Below are 24,234 nucleotides of genomic sequence, written 5' to 3' on the forward strand. Positions count from 1 at the left end.
ATGTTAAGCTTCTTTAGAGCAGAGAATATTTTGTACTTCATTTTTATGCTTCAGTCTCATGGTACCCAGTATAGTGCTAGGTTCTGCAGTAGCTGCCTAATGAATACATGTGGATCGATAAAATCATGGAAAGAAATTTATTTTTGAACCTAGAGAACTTGTTGGTACAGTCAGTTCTTAATTAGCAGTGTTGAGGGAGATAGTTGATGCAAAACAAAGAATAATATACAAGTCATTTCCATTAGGCTTTGGAATGCATTTCCATAATTAACTTTTCATTTGGGTCTACTGATTGGCTTGAGAATACATTTCCAACAAAATAATAAAGTTGCCATGTTAATTCCCAACTGCGGTCAAAGCTAGAATGCTACCTCACTATAGGCGAAAGAGGGAAAGAAATATTGAGAAGGCCTATTGCCTTTTTCACCTGCACTACACTCATTTACAATGAAATCAGCTTGGATTGTTTGTTGCTATCTGACTTTTACCTCCCTGACTATATGCCTTCTTGAAAGCAGGAAACATACCTGCATCTTACTTTATAAGTGTCCTAACATTTAGAATATCACCTTTCACAGAGTATGCAAGTATCTTCAAATTCCATTAGTTGCTTCTTTCTCTCTTATACCTAAGTGAAAAAGGTAGGGAATTGTTTAATCCCAAACATCTGGATACTCCTAGAATAATTAAGTACAACCCTCCTGCTTCTTCCATACATGAATGTATCTTCTTCTACATGAATGTATCTTTTCTCTTTCAGTCTTTAAAAAAAAAACCCACCACCACCACCAACAAAAACAACAACAAAAATCCAACTTAGATAAAATGAAGTTGGACAAAAGTAGACCGTGGTTGTTTACAAAGAATATTTTCCTTGGGGGAAATAACTTCCCATTTGTGAGGTTTAGAGCAGATGATCAATGACACCTTGTTTCTTCATTTTACAAAGCATGTTCAAAGTCATTATTACATCTAGTCCTAATAACAACATATGTGAGGTGGGCAAGGCAAGTATTATTGTTTCAGTTTTAGAAATGAGGAAACAGAGTCTTTCCTAAATTTGCAAAGACCAAGGCTAACACTTAGGTCTACTGATACTCATCCAAATGTTTTTTCATTCAAATGGATTAAGAAAAATGCTTTGCATTTGTACAGAACATTAAAGGTTAAAAGTATTTTTATATATATGGGGCAAATAAAGTGGACAGAGTATTTCTCAACAGCTTGCAAAACGAAATTGGATCTCCTTAGGTTTTGAGTCAGGGCCATAATATAGAAATCCGGAGATGAGTAATTGAACAGAGTTGCTGTACACAAATTTGATAATGCCTCAGCTGATATGGAAACCACTTACTAAATGTTTACTTCTGATAAGGTAAAGAGGAGTTGGGACCTTCACCCCTTGGAACCATTTTTAACTCAGTTACTCATGACATTTCTTACCCAAACAACATCAGTTGGTGACTAGGTCATATTCCCCTTCTCACTAATGATCTTGGGAAAGCTTTTCTATAGTTTCAATTTAAATTTTTCATTTATTTTCAGTTCTCACCATTGGTGAGTGCCTTAGCTTTAAATGAGTAGCGAGATGTAATCCTCTCAAGTTGATTATAATTTTAAATGCTTGTCTTATGAGGTATGTGCGTATATGTATTTGTATGTGTATGGATATATATATCTATCCATCACTGAGATTCAACTGAAAAATTCCAGTGATTTTTTTATGTATTTCTTTTCATTTCTAACTTCAGTAACGAATTGGGACAATGTAATAGGTAATTATCCTATTTTACCTTTGCGACACATATTGACTTCCTTTCTTTTCTTGCATTTTTTTGTTTTTACCTTATAAAGCTAATTCACTTCCCATATCTCAAAGTTTAAAACCAGAAGAAAGGAAGAGGGAACATTCAATGAAAAGCTAAGTTTACTTGCTATAATTTTCAAAAGTTATATCTCAAACAGATCCTAAGTAGAAATAACTGAACCGACATCTAATATAGAAAAAGACACTGATGCATTTGTCTACATTATAAAAATAGTACCTGATTGAGATTTTGCTGCAAGAGTATATTAATTGACTAGTTATATTAACGTCACCATCACTGCCTATAAACTGTGTATTTAACATACTATGCATGCCTTTAATAATTGAAAATAGAGTTTTAGTAAATTTCAAATCAAAGTAAAAGGAAACAAACATATTCATTGCTACGATATCCATTTCAAGCTCTTGTGAATACCAAAATGGTTTTAAATCATATCTCTATCTATGTATAGATACATGTATTTGCTACATGTCTTCTAGTATACATGCATACACAAAACCATAACCATATTGGGTCATTTATTTTTTCAAACTTCTGTTTTTAATATCATTTCTACCCCGTATGAATAAATCCCATAGAAAGGTTTTTAATCTCTTAAAACTTAGCTTCTGGTAGCAATGAGAATTTGTCAGGTTGAGGGTACATTAACTCTTTCAGATGACTTATGTCCCGTTTTACGTTTTGAAAAAGATGGTTTCCCAGATGAGTCTCTAGTGGCCTGAAAGGGTTTACACACCCTTTAAGCAAGCAGTATGTTCTTTTCTCACCATTATCATCATGCACCAAATGTCTATCAATTCCCTAAACAAAATGTGAAAAATGGAGCTCATGGTAATTTCAGGCTGAAGTTCAAACAAGCAAGACTCTTCAAATAAAAAAATTTTGAGCTGACTGATACGAAAAAACATGCTCCATTGAGACAGTTTTTAAGAATGTGATTTCTAAGAGTTAAAGAGATAATTCTTAATACCTGCATTTAAAATCAAAATATATAAAGGAATAACAGTGGAAACATTTTATACCCCCTTCTTTTGTCAAACTGAAGTTATGCCAGGATAACAAGCTAATGTTTTCTATTTAGTTGCCAAAATGTTGTTTAGCATTAATCATTATACAATGACCTCTAACATATTAAATAAACATTTATTAAGACAACTTTCTATAAAGCATTGTGCTAGGCTTGCTGTATTCAAAGATGAATAAGCATCTCTATCTCAAAAGATTTTATAACCCAGTGTACAAAACACACACGCATATAAGCAGAGTACAGACAAGTGCAAGTATAATAATCAAAATATTAAAATGTTATGAGAACACGGGGACAAGGAAATTAATTTTGATTGCTATTATTAAGGAAGACTTTGTGGAGGATATGGTACGAGTGAGAAGCTAATTTTTAAATCAGTTTACAAACCTTTCAAAAATAAATTTTTTTTTCTTCTGGAGCAACACATAGTTTCACAGTGAACAAATGTGGAATTCATCTCAGATTTACAAAGCTTTCTGACCACAGAGGCAGCACGATACCATGGTTACAAGCACGAGGCTGGCGTCTGAAGGACCAAGACTTACTTGAATCCTGGCCCTCATTAACCAGACTTGTGACATACATGATCTCACAGATGTGTTTGAATCTTTGAACCTCTACAGCCTCACTCCTCACATGTTTGAAATGGGGTTACTCATAGTACCTACCCTATAGTATTGCTTTGGAGATCACTGGAGATTATATAGACACCTATATATTTTTAGCACTGTGACTGGCACATGACATTCACTAAACAGTTGCTATTATTACTATTTTATTATCATTTTAATTTTTACTATTATAAATGATTATACCTTCTACTGCAAATCAACAGCAGAAGTACAAATAATTGAAGTTAAAAAAAAAAAAAAAAGAAAAGAAAGGGCCTGGTCAGGTAACTAAGATCCCACAAGCCACATGGCATGGCCAAAACAAAAACAAAAACAAAAAAAATACTTCCAGTACGTTTATGAAGAGCGTATACTTCAAAGAATGCTAGCAATCTTCCTTTTAAAAAAAGCAATATTTCCCCCATGTGATTTTTCTAAAACAATTTGCTTTTCATTGTATGCATTTTCTCTATTACTGACCATGCTCCCATGCTCACTCTCTTTTCTTCCTTTCCTTCCCTCCTCTCCCCTCCTCTCCTTTCCTTCTTTCTCTTCCTTCCCTCCTTCCCTCCCTCCTTCCCTTCCTTCCTTGCTCCCTCCCTTCTTTCTTTTTTAAAATCCTGGACCCTCTCTTTCTGAGCAGTCTCATTTAAAAAAGTTTTGCTTTGAACTTTCTAATTCTCTGAGTTTGAGACCAGCAGGCAATTAAAGGTAATTAAGAAACTCTGAGCCAGTGAACTTCCCTCCAGTCTAACCTAAAGCTCTCAATTTTTCAGGAGCTAGAAAACAGCCTGGATGAGTACATTCATACCAGGGGAAAAAAAAAAAAAAAGTCTTGCTTTGAGGTTTCTGTTTTGTTTTTGTTTTGTCTATTTTTATATGGCATTTACTTTACAAAGTATGGATCATCCTTTCTCTAAAACCTGTTAATGGCATGTTCTCAAAGGTGGTTAATAATACTGAGGTTGAATAATAACCCTGTGAGTTTTTCATCTTTTCAAAAATTTTCCTCTTAACAAAGAATAGTGGGAGAAAAATCAACATAATTGCAGTGCAGTAGAGACCCCAAATCTGTTCTGAATTGTCTGGTCAGGACAGCGTGCTTCCTTGGGAACTTGATTTTTAACCACTTCAAATGACTCTCCCTTCTACTATGAGAAAATCCCAGGTGTTGATAGTTAGCTGACAGGGTGTTAATGTCATTAACATTCTGTCAGCTCCTCTTGTCAATGTGTTAATGGTGCCCCCGCTGCTCAGTCCTCCCTACCCTCCAGTTGGTGAAATGATTTAGCCAGCAGTCAACCAAAAAGCTAAGCTGATTTGGGGCAAATAGACAGGTCTGCCACTGACAATATCTATGTGAGTAAATGTGGTGAGAAATTTGTCAACAGGATATAAGCAGTAAGGTCAACACTGTCGATAACATGCTTTTTAGACAGTTTAAGATGTTAAGAATGGACCACAACACATATTTTAAAGTCTAAGAAGCCCTCTTTTAAGAATGGTTTTTCCCGTTGGAAAAAGCAAGGAGTAGTAAATAAAAGTGATGCTTGGATTTTAAAAGAAAGAAAAACTCTTTCATAGTCACATGATTGGTCAAAAGACACAAGCTGAAAAAATTAGAATCCACATATAATGTGAAGTCCAAGAGAACAAGCCTCATGAAATTCCCTGGTGGTCCAGTGGTTAGGACTCCTCATAAATGATTATAACTTCTATTGCAAATCAACGTACAAACAACTGAAGTTAAAAAAAAAAAAAAACTTGCTTTCACTGCTTAGGGCCCAGGTTCAATTCCTGGTCACGGAACTAGGATCCCACAAGCCAAATGGTGCGGCGAAAACAAAACAAGACAAACAACAACAATAAAATGAGCTCCAGGATTGGCACACAGACCACTCACACAGACCCTCTCACCTCTCGTAAGCACAGGTTGTTTTTCAAAGCTCTGAAACCGGATGTGATTATGAACCTCACCCTACCAATTTTTGCAATAGGTGCCAAACACAGACAGAGACCACAGAGTTCCTGGTAACCTTGAAAGATAAAAAGAGATGGCCCCTTGAAATGAATGAATTTAAAACAATGGGGCTATGACAAATAACTTTATGGGTTGCTCTCCTGAGACAACTTGAGCTCACGACAATGACACAGGGACAACTGTGATCAATTTCATCACCAGATATGGAAAATACTCTTCATTTAATGAATAGGAACATTTTTTAAAAGCTTAAGTATGTAAAATTAGGCAGTGTCTGATACATAGTAAACATTCAATTAACGAGTGAATATTATCATTTTTATAACTTACTAAGAAAAGAATATAGATTCTATTTGAACTCACTGTACAAACAAATGAACTTAAAACTTCCAGTATTATTATGATGAACATATTGGCATGAAAAATACAAAGAACTTTGCTTTAAAAAAAAATCAGAATAACAGCAAATTCCCACACGTGGTATCCAGATTTTTAAAACCATGTGTTTCTATATATATATAGTGCTATTATGTCCATTATAGACCATCCCCTTTTATCCTGGAACCTCTCTACTATGATTTATGAGAGAATTTTCTCCATTTCTCCCTGTTTTGTAGTCTTACAAAGTTAATCTTGCTTATTTTACTCTTTCCATCTTTTTCTTTTTTTGAGTTGCAACAAGCAACCAATCTGAGGTAGAGAAAGGGTGACAAAGATGACTAGCTTCCTTCTAAAGCCACTGACTATTGTTCAGGAAGTCGGAAATAGCCTGGGCCACTCCATTCAAAGGAGAGGTTTCGTTCTCTTTTTTCTTGGTTACTTTTTTTGACATTTACTTTTAAAAAGTGTGGATTATCCCTTCTAAAACTGGTTACACTTTACATGCTCTAAAAAGGTGATTCAGTGTAACTCAAGTTCCTGTGAAGATGTATATGAAGAAAAGTTTTATAACTACAAGCACAGCCTACTACTCTTTCAACAATACCCCTTTTGATGTGTGAAGTCAAAGTAGGATCTAGGACTAGATGATTTCCATTGTCTCTATAGCTATAACATTCTGTGATTCAATACATACTTACTTAATGCCTTCATGTTGCTAGGTGCTGTGCACTGGGATGGGCATTCAGAGATTAACACACCAGACATGATCTTGGCCATTAGGCCAGCAAGACAGAGAAGTGAGGAAATGCCAGACTGTCAGCAACTTGTGGTCAAGTTTTCTAACTGGTGCACTGTTGTATTTTCATGGCCTGTCAATGCTGAGCAGATTATTAAATGTTCAATCAATACTGTGAAAGACTAAGGGTGAACATAGGGTGCTATGGGACTTGGTCCCACCTGGAGATTTGGTGAAGATTTAACCTGCATATTCACTTGCCCTTGGCCACTGCTGCTAACTACAGTACTGATGCCCATCTGAAAGCCCAGAGGAGTGGAAGTGCTATTCAGTTTTTGAATTCTCAGTCCTTATAGAGAGATTACTGTTTAAGTAGCTAAGGTTACTTTCAAGGGAAACTACCCCCATACTTGTGCCCATAGTTATTCAATTTAAAGGGCCAGTGACCTGAAGCAAAAGAAATTATTGGCAGGGGACAGAAGCACTGGAAATATCACCCAGTACAAAGAATCCCATACTAGAAACAGGATTATGGCTCTACTTTTAAAACACAATCAAGTGGGACTTCCCTGGCTGTGCAGTGGATAAGACTCTGCATTCTCAATGCAGGGGGCCTGGGTGCCATCCCTGGTCAGGGAACGAGATCTCATATGCATGACGCAACTAACAGTTCACATGCCGCAGCTAAGGAGCCTCTGTGCTGCAACTAAGACCCAGAGCAAGCAAATAAATAAATAAATAAATAATTTTAAAAAACAGAATCAAGTATCCCACAAGAAAATATCCCTTCCTTTTGGAATTGCCAGAAGAGTAGAAAAAATATTAAGCAGGCACCAAAATTCATACAACATATATACATATGATGATTAAACATTTTGTTTGCCATTTTCTAGAAGACACAAACTCTTGGTGGATGTTCAAGGTGTCTTCCAAAGCAAAAATAATTTGAGCAACAGTTCTATCGTTGTAATTTATTAATTTGGAGTATTAACCAACTGAACTCAACTCAACAGTCTTTTTCTCTAAAATAAACTGCTGTATATTTTATTTTGTTTTTTTTTAAATATGATATGCAAAGTAACAGCCCCATACATTTTAATACAGTTTTCAATCCCCTTGTGGACAACGAGTCACACTTTAGTGCCACTTAAATGAAGAATAACCATTCATCTGTAACATACAGATACAGAAGGCTCTGGATTTTCATTTTAAAGCGCTTAATTACCTGCATAAAGAGAGAAATAAAATAGAGTCCAGGCCAAGTTCATGAAAGTTTGAAATTACTTTTCTTTTTCTAAATGAGCAACAAAGACTCCTCAATGTTGCATGCTGTTGTGTGGCCACAAGCCAACTGTAGAAGAAAACGTTAAAAAGAACAAGGGAATCAGGAATTAAATTCAAATATGTGAGGCAAGAATCAAAATCAAAAGTTGAAAAATGTAGGTGGTTCTTCCAGCCACAGGACAACATAACAAATTTGAAAGAAAAATCTAATCAGCAACAGTTAAATCTTCATATTAAATATCCCTATGTGGGCAGTTATGTAATCTAAAGTTATTTTTGAGGATTCCTGCCTCCAATCACCCACAAACTCATGTTCCCAATATTCCTATTTATATAAGTACTCAGCATCACTAAAGGACCACACAAAATACTGTACTAATTCATGAACCAAAAGACTGAAAATGAAAAAAGAAAACTTTTTTGCACAAATCTAAATTGCCATTCTCAAGTAATTCAAGTTCATGACTATAGCTTCCAAGTTGGGCAGGAAAGAAAGCATATCAGAGAAGAAAAAGGCAATAGATTTAACCTTGAAACAAGGTGACTGCCATATAGTTGTTGAAGGAATTTACTTATTATCAGATAAAGAATTTACTGTATTTATTCCCTCTTGAGATATAAAATGGTGAATCAATCTGCAGTTCAAGATATTTATTTAAACCCAGAGGAGGAGGATATGGCTTTAACTTTTGAAAACCAAAATAGAAAAAAAAGAAAAAAAGAAAAAAAAAACCCCCAAAACAGGTCTAATGTAGTTTATCTTTAGACACCAGATTTAACATTAAAAAATTCAAGCTAAATATCATTTCTCAAGTCTTCCTTTCACATATTTCTGTAATTTATATGAATACACTGTATGTGAAATAGAGATTTAAAACCATTTAGGTTGCAGGCAATGCCTAATGTTATACAGATAACTATAACAATTCACTTAAATATATAATCTACTGATCAATTCATCTATCTGTCCATCCATGCATCTATTGTTCTTCATAACCCTTCAGTCTACTGATATCAGTTATCCTCTGATTGCCCTTGAAAATGCATGTGTCGCCTCAGAAAATACCTGCACACACACAAAGAGAAAGGAAAAAAACCTCTGATCAAAAAAATTCCTCTGTTCATCATTTCCTTTAAACAACTGGTTATATAAGGAGATTCTTGGTTTTGTTTTAGGTCTCATCAAGCCTCATAAGACTTACCTTGCATATCTTGCAGGCCTTCAAATGAAATTCTTCTTTGAGAAATGGCATTTTTTTTCTTACATAATTGTTCCCTTGCCTACTCTATGATTCAAAACGTCATGAACTGAACTTTATGCTGCTAAGATAAAAACAGCCTATACACAAATTCATCCAAACTGTGTGAATAGAATGGTAAGTTGAGAACTAACCATAAAGTAAATAGATATATGGACAGACGGACAGACAGACACACACACACAAACTAACAGATAAATAAAATACTTAAATACATAAAGGATATCGTCATCTTTTCCACAAACTTATCAGGTTGATTTTCTGCTTTGGTGAATTGCTTGATGTCACGTTCCAGGTGAGCAATTTGTTGTTCCATTGCGGCAAGGTTGCTCTTGAGTATTTGAGCTGAAACTAAAGAACAATGTGCCAAGTGTTTAGAACATTTCTTTTACAACTAAAAGAAAACAGTATCAGCTCAAGTATTTTTTTAATGTGGAGAATAGTTCCATGAAATCAACTCACATTTTTCCAAATGACTGCTCATAAAAACTCTCCTCTCCATGAAATAAGTGAAAATGTGTAATATAATATACCAAATCAGCATGTTTAATATGTCAATGTCATCATTTTACTCAGCCATTAGCTCAAATGAATCCGTTTCTACTTAAATTTATTGATAGAATTCCTAATATTTCATTCTTTAGAATCTAATTTGAAGATTAAAGAGAAACTAAGGTTCAAAGAGATCCTATCTTATTAATGTGTGTTCCTGGCTATATAAATGATTTAAAGTTAAATTACATAAAAGGATCAAATATTTTTCTTTTGTTGAAAGATCCTGATTTTTACAAACCAATATCTATGGTAAAAGTTCCTGACTTTAATACTGTTCATACTCATAGAAAAATGAAAAATAACTGTTGATACAGAGAATTTAGAGCAAACCACAGCGAACACATAGGCGCATACACTCCCACAAAGCCTCACTGAGCCCTCAAACACTATCATTAGTTGCTTTAATTACCCCTAGCATTCCCTGCACTTTTCTTTTTCTCTCCTCATTGACAACCAATAATTTTAAGTATTGTATTCAAACTGCTCTTAAATACGTGCACACTTTCCAGATCTCTCATGATGCTTTCTTTTCACAGAGGTACTTTTTTTTTTTAAAAGCTTACACTGTTTATAGATACCCTATTACTCTATGATTGCCAATTATGTATAAAGATACTTCTATCAATATCAACGGTATCTGGCAGGGTTCTAGTTGAAAAGACAAGGTAAGTATTAGAATTTGATAGGTAGGAGACGCCGCACACCCGGGACCCGGAGCAGCTCGGAAGTGGTGAATCATAGCTCTTCAAGTCTGCAATAAAAAATGGCCTCCAATAAAACTACACTGCAAAAAAAGGGGAAAGAAACAGAATGGAAAGAGTAAAAACGTTGAAGAGGCAGAACCTGAAGAATTTGTAGTAGAAAAAGTACTGGACCGACGTGTAGTGAATGGGAAGGTGGAGTGTTTCCTGAAGTGGAAGGGATTTACGGATGCAGACAATACTTGGGAACCTGAAGAACATTTAGACTGGCCAGAGTTAATTGAAGCATTTCTTAATTCTCGAAAAGCTGGTAAAGAAAAAGATGGAACAAAAAGCAAATCTTTATCTGACAGTGAATCTGATGATAGCAAATCAAAGAAGAAAAGAGATGCTGCTGATAAACCAAGAGGTTTTGCCAGAGGTCTTGATCCAGAATGAATCATTGGTGCCAGAGACAGCAGTGGAGAATGAATGGTTCTCATGAAATGAAAGGATTCAGATGAGCCGGACTTGGTGCTGGCAAAAGAGGCAAATATGAAGTGTCCTCAAATTGTAATTGCTTTTTATGAAGAGAGACTAACTTGGCATTCTCGTCCAGGAGATGAAGCTCACAGATTGTTTGCATTGCTTTTTATATATATTTTCATATATATATAAAATCTGTGTCTTGGTTTTTTGATTTATTAGTGTGAAGAAACAACTACATTCTAATGAAAATCAAGTTTGATATGTTCTTTTGAAGTAGTATTGGGGAATTTGTTGGGTTTTTGTTTTGTTTTTATTTTTTGCATCTGTAGCACTGGTTACTTTGAACAAATAAAAGCTTTCTGTAGTTGCTTCCTTTAGCAGGAAAGAAAAAAAAAAAAAAAGAATTTGATAGCCCATGACATCGATTTTTAAATCCAGGTTTCTGAAACACAGTTCTTTCCATTAAAGGACTGTGGAACAGAAATAGAAAAATATTACAATTCTTTTTTTAAAGTAAATTTCACTCTCATTCAGAGGCATATCAGAATTACAATGAAAAATTCAAAAGACTGACAAAAATCAACCCTCTGGCAAATTTCAGCCAAAGTCTTCTGATACAAATTCATCACACTGACACGTACACCTTTATAACTCAATAAGGAGAAACTGCTTAAATATACCTGGAAGTTCAAGAGACTGAAAATCAAACACCAACACTAAAGACAAATTATTTTTTTTTTCCTGTTAATCTGTCAGTTCAAATAGCTACATCCAATTTAGTTCCATTTGTTTAGATCTGACAAGCTTGGAAATTATTCTTTATTGGAGAAGTCGAAGAGAGTTTTTTCCTGCCAAAAATGTGCTAATGGCTCAGCAATCATTGCTTGCTTTATTTAAAGGATGAGTTTGCTGTGGAGGTAACCATTTTTTCTGACTTTCAAGCTGAATTTTTTTGCTTGGGTTTTTCCGGGAGATTTTTGCTAATTATGCAAAGAGTTTCTCCTTTCCCACTTGCTTGACTGAAAAGCTGAAGATGTTAAGTTGACAAGTTGTTTATGTCATTTAGGCTACACGGAAGAAATAAACTCATGATAACTTTCTGCAATAAACAAAATGTGCCCATAGGCAAGGTTTACGTCACAATAGTAATCCTCTTACTAAAAGCAATAGTAATTCCAGTAGTAAAAAGGGGGTGATCACAAGGATTCTTCTGATTGTTCAACAGAGTAACAGCCTAATCAAGTTGCTATGCACACAGAAGTCTAGATAACTCAAATAACAAGAGATATTCTTTTTAATGCAGTGAAATTGCTTTTACCCTAAAGTTAAATTCTGAATAAAACAATGTTTTCTAGACATCTGTCCGCCTCAATTTCACATGTCAAATCCTTAGTCTCAATAAATCCCTCTAGAGCTCTAGTCCAAATTCCAAATTCTCTACAATTTATAGACACTTGTATTTGTTTATGTGATCTTCCCCATATCACCTTCTGCTTGAAGTGAGATTTTTTTTTTGTTTTTTGTACAGTCTCTGCTATAAAACCTCATGCTACTTAATGGTAAGATCCCTAACACTTTGCTTCTAAGTACTTACCACACATGGTAATAAACGTTTGTTGAATGAATATGTATATTTCAAGAAATTTTGATATAGATTTAAATGTTTGCCCACTTCTGCAACTGGATGTGCTTGTACAAGTTAGATACAACCACAGTGATTGGAAGTTAGCATATCAATTATTATGTGAGTATGAAAAGGAAGCAGGAAGTTGAAGTTTTTCTGATAATATGTAGAGGATGCAGGGTTGCAGGAGATGCCTAGACAAAGGGGAAAGTGATAAGCTGAGATAAGGAAGAGAAATAAGGGGCACCTTTTCTTTTTTTTATTTTTTTAAATCTTCCTTTTTTTTTTTTTTTTTTTTTTTTTTTTGGGCACACGAGCTTAGTTGCTCCGCGGCATGTGGGATCTTCCTGGAGCTGGGATTGAACCCGTGACCTCTGCATTGGCAGGTGGATTCTTAACCACTGCGCCACCTAGGAAGCCACCTTTTCTTTTCAAGCTTCTCTATTCTCCCTCTGTAATAATTTATTAGTATTATGAATGAACAAAAGAAAATACTGGAGATGTAAGAATCCAAGGATTTTAGCCCACATGCAAACTGGTGGCTGCATTAAAGGAAAAATACCATTACATAAAATGTATCTCCTTAAATTGGTGGAATTATGGTATATTAGAATTGGAAGTGACATTAAAGGGGATTTGGACCAGCCTCTCAGGTTTTAAAATCTCAGGTTACACAGAGTCATTGTCCGCTTTCCCAAACAGAATCAGACTCACAGACATAGAGAACAGACTTGTGTTTGCCAAGGGAGAGGGGGAGTGGGGGAGGGAAGGATTGGGAGTTTGGGATTAGCAGATGCAAACTATTATGTATAGAATGGGTAAAGAACAAGGTCCCACTGTATAGCACAGAGAACTATATTCAATATCCGGTGACAATCAGTAATGGAAATGAATATATGTATAACTGAATCACTTTGCTATACAGCAGAAATTAACACAACATTGTAAATCACCTATACTTCAGTAAAATTTTAAACAAATAGTCTACATTCCCAGAAAACTGAGCCTAAGACAAAGCCTGCATGTTACCGCCTTATTGGGGTTAGAGTGGGGTATAATCCCAGTGAAACAGGCAAGAGGCAAAAGAGAAGAAAGTAAATACAAAAAAGGAAGTTACTAAACTGGCTACAGCTTTACAAAAACTACAGCTGATTTCTTAGTGTCTCAAGTTGTCTCCATCAGGGCAGACTTCATGGGCATGTGACCTGTGCAGTCACACAGGGCCCCATGCTTAAAAGCGCCCTGCACTTCATTTACCACTTCGTTGCCATCATTTTGAAATTCTTAGTGATTTCTTAAATGGGGCTCTGCGATTTCATTTTGTACTGGGCCCCCCCAATCATGAAGTCAGTCCCGGTGTCCATATAAGACAAATAAAGCAAGTCCAACTTGGAAGAGTTGCTTAAAGGGGGTGGGAAGTTCACTTCCAGGTCTGGTTGGGGAGCAAGACAAGTGGCCAAGGCTTGGAGGTTAGGCCCTGGCACAAAAGGGGTACCCAGTGAATCTACGGTGGTGCATAAACTAGATCCACAACAGAGGATTCACTCTGTCCCTAAGTGGCTTATTTCCTTTTTGACAGTTGATATAATTGGAAACATTTTATTTGCTTTTAATCAAAATCAGCCTACTTGAACTCTTCTTACCCATTAGTCCTCATTTTGCCTTAAAACAACACTGCTCAAGTCTATTCCCTATTTTACAGGAAAGGTGTCACTTGCATCTTTTTAACCTGCCCAGGCTACAAACATCCAGTTCCTTCAACTAGTCCTCTTAAGGTATAAGGGTTAGTCATTACTTATGCTAAGTAATAACTAACATTTACTGAGTACTTACTATGTGCTAGACATCATTTTAAGTAGTTTTATGGATTAATTCATTTAACTCTCACAAAGAGTCTATGAGGTATGTACTACTCTCAAGAAGGAGTACAGTATGAGCTAAATCATATCTTCTCAGGAAATTGTAAATGAAAGCACTGTCTCTAGTTCTACGAGGCCAACAAGCTGAAATAAAATCTGGGAAAGGGGACAGGGAGATGGATAAATTAGGAGGTTGGGATTAACAGATACACACTACTATATATAAAACAGACAATCAACAAGGACCTACTCTACAGCACAGGGAACTATACTCAAGATCTTGTAATAACCTATAAGGGAAAAAACCTGAACAGGTTTGTGTGTGTGTGTGTGTGTATAACTTAATTGCTGTGCTCTACACCTGAAACTAACACGATATTGTACATCAACTATACTTCAGTTAAAAAACTATTTTTTTTAAACTGTACCCATGGGTACAAGGGTATGTCACTTACACTGGGGACAGGCATGGTCTCAGGAGTCAGGGTCAACCTAGGTTCTAATCTCTACCATATCAACTACTAGTTGGGTTACTTTGAGCCAGTCACTTAGCCTCTTTGGATATTCATTTCCCAATTTGCAAAATAAAGATAAAAATACCTTTCTTAAATGGTAGTCATTCAAGTTAAATACTCTGATAAATATAAAGCTTCTGTCATTATAATGAGTACATAATAGGCAATCTATAAATATTCATTTCATATTCTATTATCCTTCCTACTATATTCTACCTTCCAACAGGCAAATTCCTACTGTAAATGCGCCACCAAAAACTAAACAACAATTTAGATGTAATCTGAACAAAAAAAAGCAGTCATTCCCTACCTGCTACTTCACTATGGCCTGATTTAATATTGGTCTTTCCAATCAAGAGAACTAAACTTAGACTGGGTTCTCTGTTTGTAGGTTTTCACAGGGTACGTGGAATTTTACGTCTGGGAGGCGGTGACAGTTATACAATTTGTTAGAAATATTAGCAAGTTCCAAATTTAAAGAATATTTCTGGAAATTAAAACCTGTGCAGTAATATTTCTCGGGAGACATTTACAAGTTAGTTACTTTGCTTTTCTAGGCATGTCTAAAACATAAGAGATTTTTTTTTAAGTGTTAAAAAAAAATTAACATGTGTTTACCTCCCTGATTATTGCCTTGAATACTTTTGCTTCAATCTTAAGAGTTAGGAGAGAATGTTGATTACATAACTAATTAGGTCCTAGCCTACATTACTTCTAATATGTCTTCAGGTTGTGTGCATTTGTGTGCGTGTGTGTGTGTGTGTGTGTGTGTGTGAGAGCGAGAGAGAGAGAGAGAGAGAGAGAGAGAGAGAGAGAGAGAGTGAGAGCGAGAGAGAGAGAGAGAGAGAGAGAGAGAGAGAGAGAGAGAGAGAAATACATATATATATGTATGTATTTTTTTTTACTGGAGGTAGTGGGAAGATGTAAGGCAGCTGGAGTTCCAAGAACATTTCAACACCGGAGTGGGTTAGAAATGCTTGTCTACTGCATAGTCCCCGCCTCAAGGTCTATTTTTGTGCCTGTCATTATATTAGTTCACTAATATAAATTAAGGGGTCTTTAATGACAGTGCAAATATTTTCTAACTGTGTAAATTCCCACTACGGGCATTTTCAATGACTGATTAGTCAGTCTGGCAGCTCTTTAATTTTTTTCTCTAATTTCATTTTTTACATCTGTTACTGAATTACGGAATCTGAATTATAACACTAAAAAATTAAATTATAGCTATTGGGTTCTTTATTATAGTTTTCTTCCTTGTACTCCATAAATAACCTTTTAAGCTCAGTACACTCTCTTGAGTTATATGTAGGGAGAAACTTTCCCCACAAATCTTATTTATCTGCTTACTTCAGTTGAAAAATTTCCATATAGTACTTCTTTGCTGGATTCAAGCAAATATATGACAGAGGCCTGATCTTCACTCAAAACATTTGAAATGACAGACTTGCTCCAATTCATAATTTGAAGAAAAGTAAAGTGTAAGATAAATATTTTAAGTGAGATTTTATGGAACGACTCTTCAATTACATAGTACCTAAGAGAACTGATGGGCATTTAAGGAAAAAAAAAAATCACAGTACTCTGGTGACATTCTCTAGATCATGTGCAGAATGTATAATTTTATGTAAATATAAAAGCTGTTCCAGCAACTTGAGGAATTTTTTTCTCTGAATTAAATATTTCTATTAATTTTACCCATTGACAAAGTAACTGAGCACTTCTTCACATCTTTGCTCTAAGATAGGCCAAGTAAAAATTTACTCTTGCAAGTCTCTATGTGAATAGGCCCAAACATGATTATAAGTACCCTGCAGGTTTCTTTAACTGAATATATTTAGTTGAAGAAGTACTATCAGCTGAGCGGCACAACATTAAAGTGACTCATCCAGAAAGCATCTGTAAAAACGAAAAGGACATTATAAGCCCGAACAATAGGCACAGTTGTATTCTTTCTCAAGTACATTTACAAGTTAATGGTTTCATTTTATGTGAATACTATACATGGCAATGAAGCAAATGTGTTTATACAATAACAATAGCAAAGGCTGGACACTGTGGGCTTCTTAGGCCTTTAAAGAAAATAAGTGATAAATGGCACCCAAATAAGAAATTCCTCTAATTTAAAAAAATCTGTTAAGAGAATGACTCATTCTTATGAGAAAAAAAAAAAATACTGCTAAACAGTCACCTTAACAGAAAATACAATGTAACTAGAGTCCTTACTAAATGAAATTTAAAAATATATGTCCTCAATGCGCGTTTCCAAGAGCTACCCATCACTTGCCCCCAGAACATGTGCTTTTCGTTATAAGGTGCAGTTTTTCTCAATTGGATCCATAATATAGCCTGAACTGATGCTGAGAGCAGAAGAACATCCATAATAAAACATGAGAACTACTTTATAAACCATATACGGGTTACACTCGAAAAACTACACTAAGTATATTTCACTGTCTGGGTTCATACATTTGTACGAGATCTCAGCCTGCAAACCTCAATCTGAATGCATTTTTTTAAAAGAAAGAAACGTAGCTTTCTAACAAAAAGAAAAGACAAAAAAAAAAACAAAAACAAAAAACAAAAAAACCCAAACCAAAACAAAACAAAATAAAAACCTAGTTATTAACTATGGAAGTTATGGTGAAAGGACAGCTGGGCTAAAGGAGGAGGGAGGAAAAGTTTAAAACTCTCTGAATCATGATTTGCAACCCAAAATTCTGTAGCCTGACCACGGACCCACCAGCACTGGACAGCCAAGCTGCCAGTGAAGCATTGAGTTCTTTCACCTGCGGTCTCTTCTGCAACTGTTATTCTGCCTGCAGCAAGTAGTATGTGCGAATTTTTAAATCAAAGGCTGAAAAACAAACTAAAATCTCCTACTCTTGTTGACAGTCTTAGCTCAAGGCCAGGATTGGGAAGTACAGCTGCAAGCCGAAGCTTCTATAAAGTGATGCTGGATGTAGTCTTGTTGGAATAGTTTGTTCTCATTATGCAGAATTTTTTTAAAAGCTCATTTGTTTTTCTCATAGTAAAAGATCTCTCACTCACCCAAACTGGAATAATTTTAATGGGTCAAGTCACGTCTTTATTGCATTGGGGCTGGGCTATACTGAATTGCCCTCCCTTGGAGATTCGATGTAAGTGGCTGGAATGGTATTCTCCTTAACAAAAAATCTTGACAGAACCTTCAGATACTGATAAATCCTTTGTGACAATCTTATATTCATGTCTTCACTTGTCAAGTCTATGCAACGCAATTCTTCTTTTGCCTTGTAATCAGAACACTAGTGGTAAAAGGGACCCTTATGAAAGGAGGCTACTTAATATTACCTATCATAGGAGGCCTTAAAACTAAATTAGTAAAATTATGGAAAAATATGTTAAAATGTAGACTTGTTGACTAAAGACTAAAAAGGACAAAAATGTTAAGAAATCTGAAATTACATCTTTGTAAAATTTGGAATTTTGAGTCTGTTTATGTATGTATTTCATTTTGAGGTATAATAAATATTAGTGAAAAAATCACAAAGGAAAAAAATGTGAAAAACAACTATATTCAATATTGTTCTGATGAACTAGCTATGAGAAATGAGCACTGTTTTGTTTTTTTTCAAATCAAAGCAACTACCTGCTTCTTGAAAAAGCATTCACAAATGTTTTCATCTACAATCATTTAATGGCAACTTTACTAACACCCTTAACTCCTGCTATATTATATCTTTAATAAGGTACAAAAAGATTATACGGATTGATAAACCATTTGAATACTTTCTTTCACATGTTATTTGGCAAGAATTAAATACATGTAGATAGTGTCATCATAAAGCTATAATGCTATATTAAAAGAATATTAGCCTTCTTGAGTGTAATTTTTGTGACTATGGCCAAATTATCCATGAAGTGTATTTCTGAACTTATCAGGGAAATCAGTGGGACTGTATGATTTGGCAAAGTTATTCTTGAACTTGCCTGGGTTTTCCCGGAACAAGTCTAATGCGTGAAGTCCACAGATATGTACCTATACAAAGCCATCAACTTTCACTCAAACGGAATGTAGGTTGTCATGAGGTCAGTGTCAGTGCTGAGGTCATAATGCTGGAGTCCTCAGAGTCCCTTCCACATTAGTGCTGCTCGGATTGGCAGTTCTGCTTGGTAGTAGGACTACAAATCGGATAAAAGAGGTCTGGGAAGGGTACAGGAAGGTTAGGGTTATGTTTTCCTTATTCATTAACTGACTGTGGATACTAATAGGATTCCTATATGCCCACAGATGAGAGATTGGCAATGCAAACTAAACAAATTAGAGGATATACCTGCAATGATTTTCTAAGTTCCTTACCACTGAAATCAGTCCCTAAATAAAGCAGGGCTTTTTCTGGGTGTTATCTCATAAATCTATTATACCTTAAGTGTTTTTGCCTAATCACCTAACAATGGATTAAAAGACGAAATGAGGTTTGAGGGGTAGGTGGGGCCTTCCAGGCCATGATAAGGAGTTTAGGTTTCACCCTAAGAGTAATGGGAATGCACTGAAAGGCTTCAAGCGGGAGAAGTTGATGAAAATTACACTTTAAAAAAGATTAAACTCTGGCAGCTATGTGGAAAATGGAGGGAGGGTGTCAAGAACAGAAATGGGGAGAAGAGTTAAGAAACAATCATTATGGTCTAGACAGGAGATGATGGAGGCTTGGATTAGGGTGACCAAAGATGGTTGGGGTATGTGTTTCGGACATAGGGCTGACTGGGCTTGGGGTGGATGAAACGTGAGTGGTAAAGAGGAAGGACTTGTTAAGAAATGATTCCTGGGTTTCTGGCATCAACAAAGGAAATGGAGACATCAGGAGGGAGATTTGGGGGGAATATTCAAGTGTTTATTTAGCTTTGGACCAACCAAGTTCCAATTGTATGAAGCATCCAGATTTAGACTGCAAATAACCACCTGGATACATGGTTCTGGGGCTCAGAAGAGAGGTCTGAGCTGGACACAGCAAATATGGAGGCATTTGCATACAGATCCAACTTCAGTCACATTTTTCATTGTATAATTTAGTCTACGGTTAGTTTTCTGGCTATGTAAATCTAGGTAATAATTCCTCATCCTTGACTCATTCCAAGTACAAACATTTCTAGATGTTGGGTAAGGTCATTTTCCTCTGGGCTATGCTTGTGATTTATCCCTATTTTTCCTCTTTCCTCTACTCTGCTGTGAGTTACACTAAACTTTCACAGGTACCATGGCTATTCCTATTAAGCCCGCCCCCCCCCCCCCCCCCCCCCCGGCCCTACCCACCCCACCCCAAAGTCTTGCCAGTTATACTTCTCTTGAAACAAATGTTGCTAATAACAACACACAGCTAATTGCATTTGGAGGTGGGGGGGGGGGGATTACACGAAATCTAAAAGCTGCAGACCAGCACACAGTCAAGAAAATATCTGCCCAAATTTCCTTAAAAGAAGGAGAAATCCAAAAGACTCGATTGTTTTTCCTTCATAGAGCACATAAGTGGTACATTAACACTGGTACAAGTGAAAGGGTTAAGGGTGGTTTAGCCAATACAAGACAAAGCAGGTTTCATCCTTCTTTGGTCCCTCTCACCCACCCGCTCCAATTGAGTTATTCACAGCAAGCATGTCTTCTTCCTGCCTATAGCTCTACAATCTTCTTTTAGGGTATACACATTTCTAGCTTTCACTATTGCTTGTTTTTCTTTGAATGGTTATTGCAATCAACTGCAATTTCTTATCAGTGAACTGTTTTTTTTTTTTAAGGCCGACAGCAGTGCTTACCTGTATTTTAATCAGAGTGGAACGATATAATTACCACTCCTGAGTGTACTGAGTACAAAGGGATGCTGCATACATCTGCTTTAGTTCCCAAGTCAGTAACTCTGTTGCTGCTCTGGATGTGATAAAAGCCTTTCTCTCATTTACTTTTTTTTTAAGGGATCTACTTACTTATCCCTTTATTTTTAAATTTTTTTAAATGAATTTCACTTTCTATCAATTTCAAAAGGTCCATCACTGTCCCTCCAGTTAGTCAGCAAGTTACATTTGCCACTGTAATCTCCATCCTTTAGTATTCTAAAATAAATGTTTAACAATTATGGTCCTTTCACCCAAATTATTTTTCCAACTTATAAAGCATTTGGAGATCGTCTATGGAGCCAGTAATAAATAAGAAAACTCAAATAAGCATTCCACCCACGTGGTCGTTACTTTAAACCTCAGACTAGAAATTAACATTCATTATGGAGGTCTATCAATTTCCCACCAAAATCAAAAACACTTACTATTTCAGTATTAAATATGCCTGATTGCTGAAAGTTGCAAAATAACATTTTTTAAGCTGTGATCACAGGAAATTCTAACTATGACACACAACCAGATGTCATGCTGGTAATACTTACTGACAAAAGAGACTTAGCCCTGAATATAATGTATGTCCTTCCAAAACAGTTTTTCTAGTAGCTCAAACTAGCCGAACGTTATAAAACATGTTTCAATATTAAAATATCGTATTCAACCACAATTAACATTAATTTACAGAATGTGGTAAAACACACGTAGTGGAGTACCCAGCACTTAGGAGGTGCTGACTAGTGTCAGTAGAACTGGAATTGGAATCCTAATGAACAATATATCCTACTAAATAGCCCTCCTAGAAGCACACTTCCAAATTAGTCAACAACGGCAGCATAAAATCTGGTTCCACACTATGCCAGACTTCTTCTTTAAAAACTAAAATGTGATTTTGCCACCATAATGCTTAAAATCTTTCAGAAATCCAGTGGTGTGCTATGTTATGGTAGAGAAAAAAAAAGCATGGCCTTTGGAGCCTGACACCTATTCCAAATTCTTTATCCACTACTTACTATGTGATTCTGGGCAAGTTACTTCACCTTTATGAACCTTAGTTTCCTCATCAGTGAAATGGGGAAAACAATTATAACCTCGTATGGTTGTTATGGTGATTATGTGAACTGATGTAGACAAAGCTCTTACCATATAAACCAGCACCTTATAGAATTAGAGAGACGTTATTTCTTTTTGTGCTCCTGTCATATACAGGATCAATATGTATGAAGCTTTTAAATAGATGACTTCTATCTCCTATCTCTCATTTTCATTTAAGACCATTCTCCCTTACTTACTCAATGCTCCGGAATTGCCATCCTCAACTTCTCTTTCATGTCTCCCTCCCTTGGTTCACATTTCTCTGCCTGGAATATCTTTCTGCTACCCTGGACTAATGAACTCCCATTCTTCTTCTTCTTCTTTTTAAAGAACATACACAACTTTTAATTATTTCTTTGTGGAAGTTTTAAGCATACTTTTTGTTTTTACGGAAGTTATAAATGTACATAATTTATAGAGTCAAATCATTCTATAAAACTGGTTACAAAAACAGCACCTACTGTCTCCCACAGCCTATTTCCCACTCCCCAGAGGCACTTGCTTTCTTTTAGTTGATTTAAAAAAAAAAAAAAATGTACCCTCTACACTGGGAGGGAAAAAACAAATGTTACTACTTCTTATTGTTTGTTCTTGTTTTTCTTTCCCAGCTTTATTGAGATATAATTGATGTATAACATTGTGTAAGTTTAAGTATACTGATGTGTTGATTTATATATTGCAAAATGATTACCACCATAGCTTTAGTTAACACCTCCATCCTGTCACATAATTATCATTTGGTTTTTATGGTGAGAACATTTAAGATCTACTCGCTTAGCAACATTCAAGTATATGATACATTATTATTAGTTATAGTCACTATGCTGTACGTTAGGTTCCCAGAACTTCTTAATCTAATAACTAGAAGTTTGTACACTTTGACTAATATCTCCCCGTTTACCCCACGCACCCCCACCCCCACCCTGATAACCATCACTCTGCTCTCTTTCTCTGGAATTCTCTTTCTTCTCGAGGTCAACTCACCTATGAAGGTTTTCATGACATCTCTAGATGTAGTAACCCCATTCTCAGTGCTCACATAGTACTTTTGATTCTTTTAGGGTTTTTAATTGCATTCTAATAGTTTATATGGCTACTTCTCTCAAGAGAATTTTAGTTCCTTGAAAGGAGAGTGAGGCTATCAAAAATGTTTTTCTATTCTCAGCGTTTAACACTGGGCCGCCATACAGTGAGTGCTTAATAAATTTTCTTTGAACTGAGACACCATGTTTTTCATTTACCCAATTAGCAAACATGATTTTTAAAGTATAGACTACTTTGTACTGCGGAGGGGGCAGTTACAGAAACTCCTGCACAATGTAAACCGAAAAAACAAAAATCATAACTTTCCAAGAAGAGAATTAGAGAGTTAAGTGGCTTACGAATATTCATAACCTTTGACACAGTAATACTAGTTGTTGTTGCCTTCCAAAAGAGAAAAAAGAAAAAAAAAAAAAAAAAAAAGCCCAAAAGAGAAGCCAGGATTTTTGGCTAAAGAAAATCATATAGTCTTATTTAAAGTGGCGCACAAATGACAATCTAGATGACCAGAGATAAGGGAATAATTAAGTAAAACCTTTAGTACAATGATATTAATGATAATTACATAGCCAATAACGTGAAATTCACAAAAACTTTAATAAAATAACTGAAAAATACTTGTGACTTCTTTCATATCAATTGAAAAAATCATCTTATGAATGTTTATGTACAGTAGGATCTTAACTGTTTAATGCATTTTGTTTTAATAACATCTTTGTAAAAGAAAAGAAACTCCCTAACTTTGAATGGTACCCCCCAATATCACTCACATGTTCATTCTGCATTTTATAGGGGATAGAATATTGGGACATAGGGTGAATCTGATAGTTAGCAAGTAAGGGAAAGAACCTTTTTAAGTGTATAGGGAGATCCTATGAAGCAATATCTACCCACCCCCCAAAAAAATCATTGGTTATGTCTTGGGTTCTGAAGAAATGAACTACCTTAGAGGCACAAAGGATGTTTTAAATCTGTCATCTTCCATAAGAGCCCCACAAAATATCTGAACTTTATTATGCAGAACACTCAGTCTATTCAAATATGTTCCTGAAAAGTCCCTCCACCCCTGCAAAAAGGGACTCATCAAATACACAAGGAAGGGCTACAGATACGTTTGCAATTTAAATAGCAACTAGTTTTGAAAGTCATGCAAAGAAAAGATGTTGAAAATCTTCATTCAGCTATACAGGTAGGAAAACATTAGGCAAAGTGAAGATGGATAAAGAGCCCAAAGACTTCGAAGTATTCTGGCAAAAATATCTACAAGCGCACACACACACAATCTGCTCAAAGGCACTTTGGATTTCTCATGATCACTTATGAAATCAGGGAAAGTGAAAATAATCATGCATACAAGCACAGCAAAGTAATTCCTTGTATATTGTATGTCCTCAAATATAAAAATA

At 35.6% G+C, this 24,234-nt stretch overlaps 1 protein-coding gene across 4 annotated transcripts in view; it reads right to left on the bottom strand.

The window, feature by feature from the left end:
- DIAPH2 (diaphanous related formin 2) overlaps positions 1–24,234 on the bottom strand; it is an 824,692-nt gene that overhangs the window by 285,209 nt on the left and 515,249 nt on the right. For 3 of the 4 annotated variants that reach the window (XM_057717321.1, XM_057717320.1, XM_057717319.1), the window contains one exon: positions 9,334–9,459. The exons of the other annotated variant lie outside the window; for it this stretch is intronic. In XM_057717321.1, coding sequence (XP_057573304.1) covers positions 9,334–9,459 — 126 coding nt within the window. The remainder of the gene's footprint in view (positions 1–9,333; positions 9,460–24,234) is intronic. 4 annotated transcript variants of the gene reach the window in all.

Source organism: Hippopotamus amphibius, chromosome X, assembly GCF_030028045.1.
Source record: "Hippopotamus amphibius kiboko isolate mHipAmp2 chromosome X, mHipAmp2.hap2, whole genome shotgun sequence".
NCBI lineage: Eukaryota > Metazoa > Chordata > Mammalia > Artiodactyla > Hippopotamidae > Hippopotamus > Hippopotamus amphibius.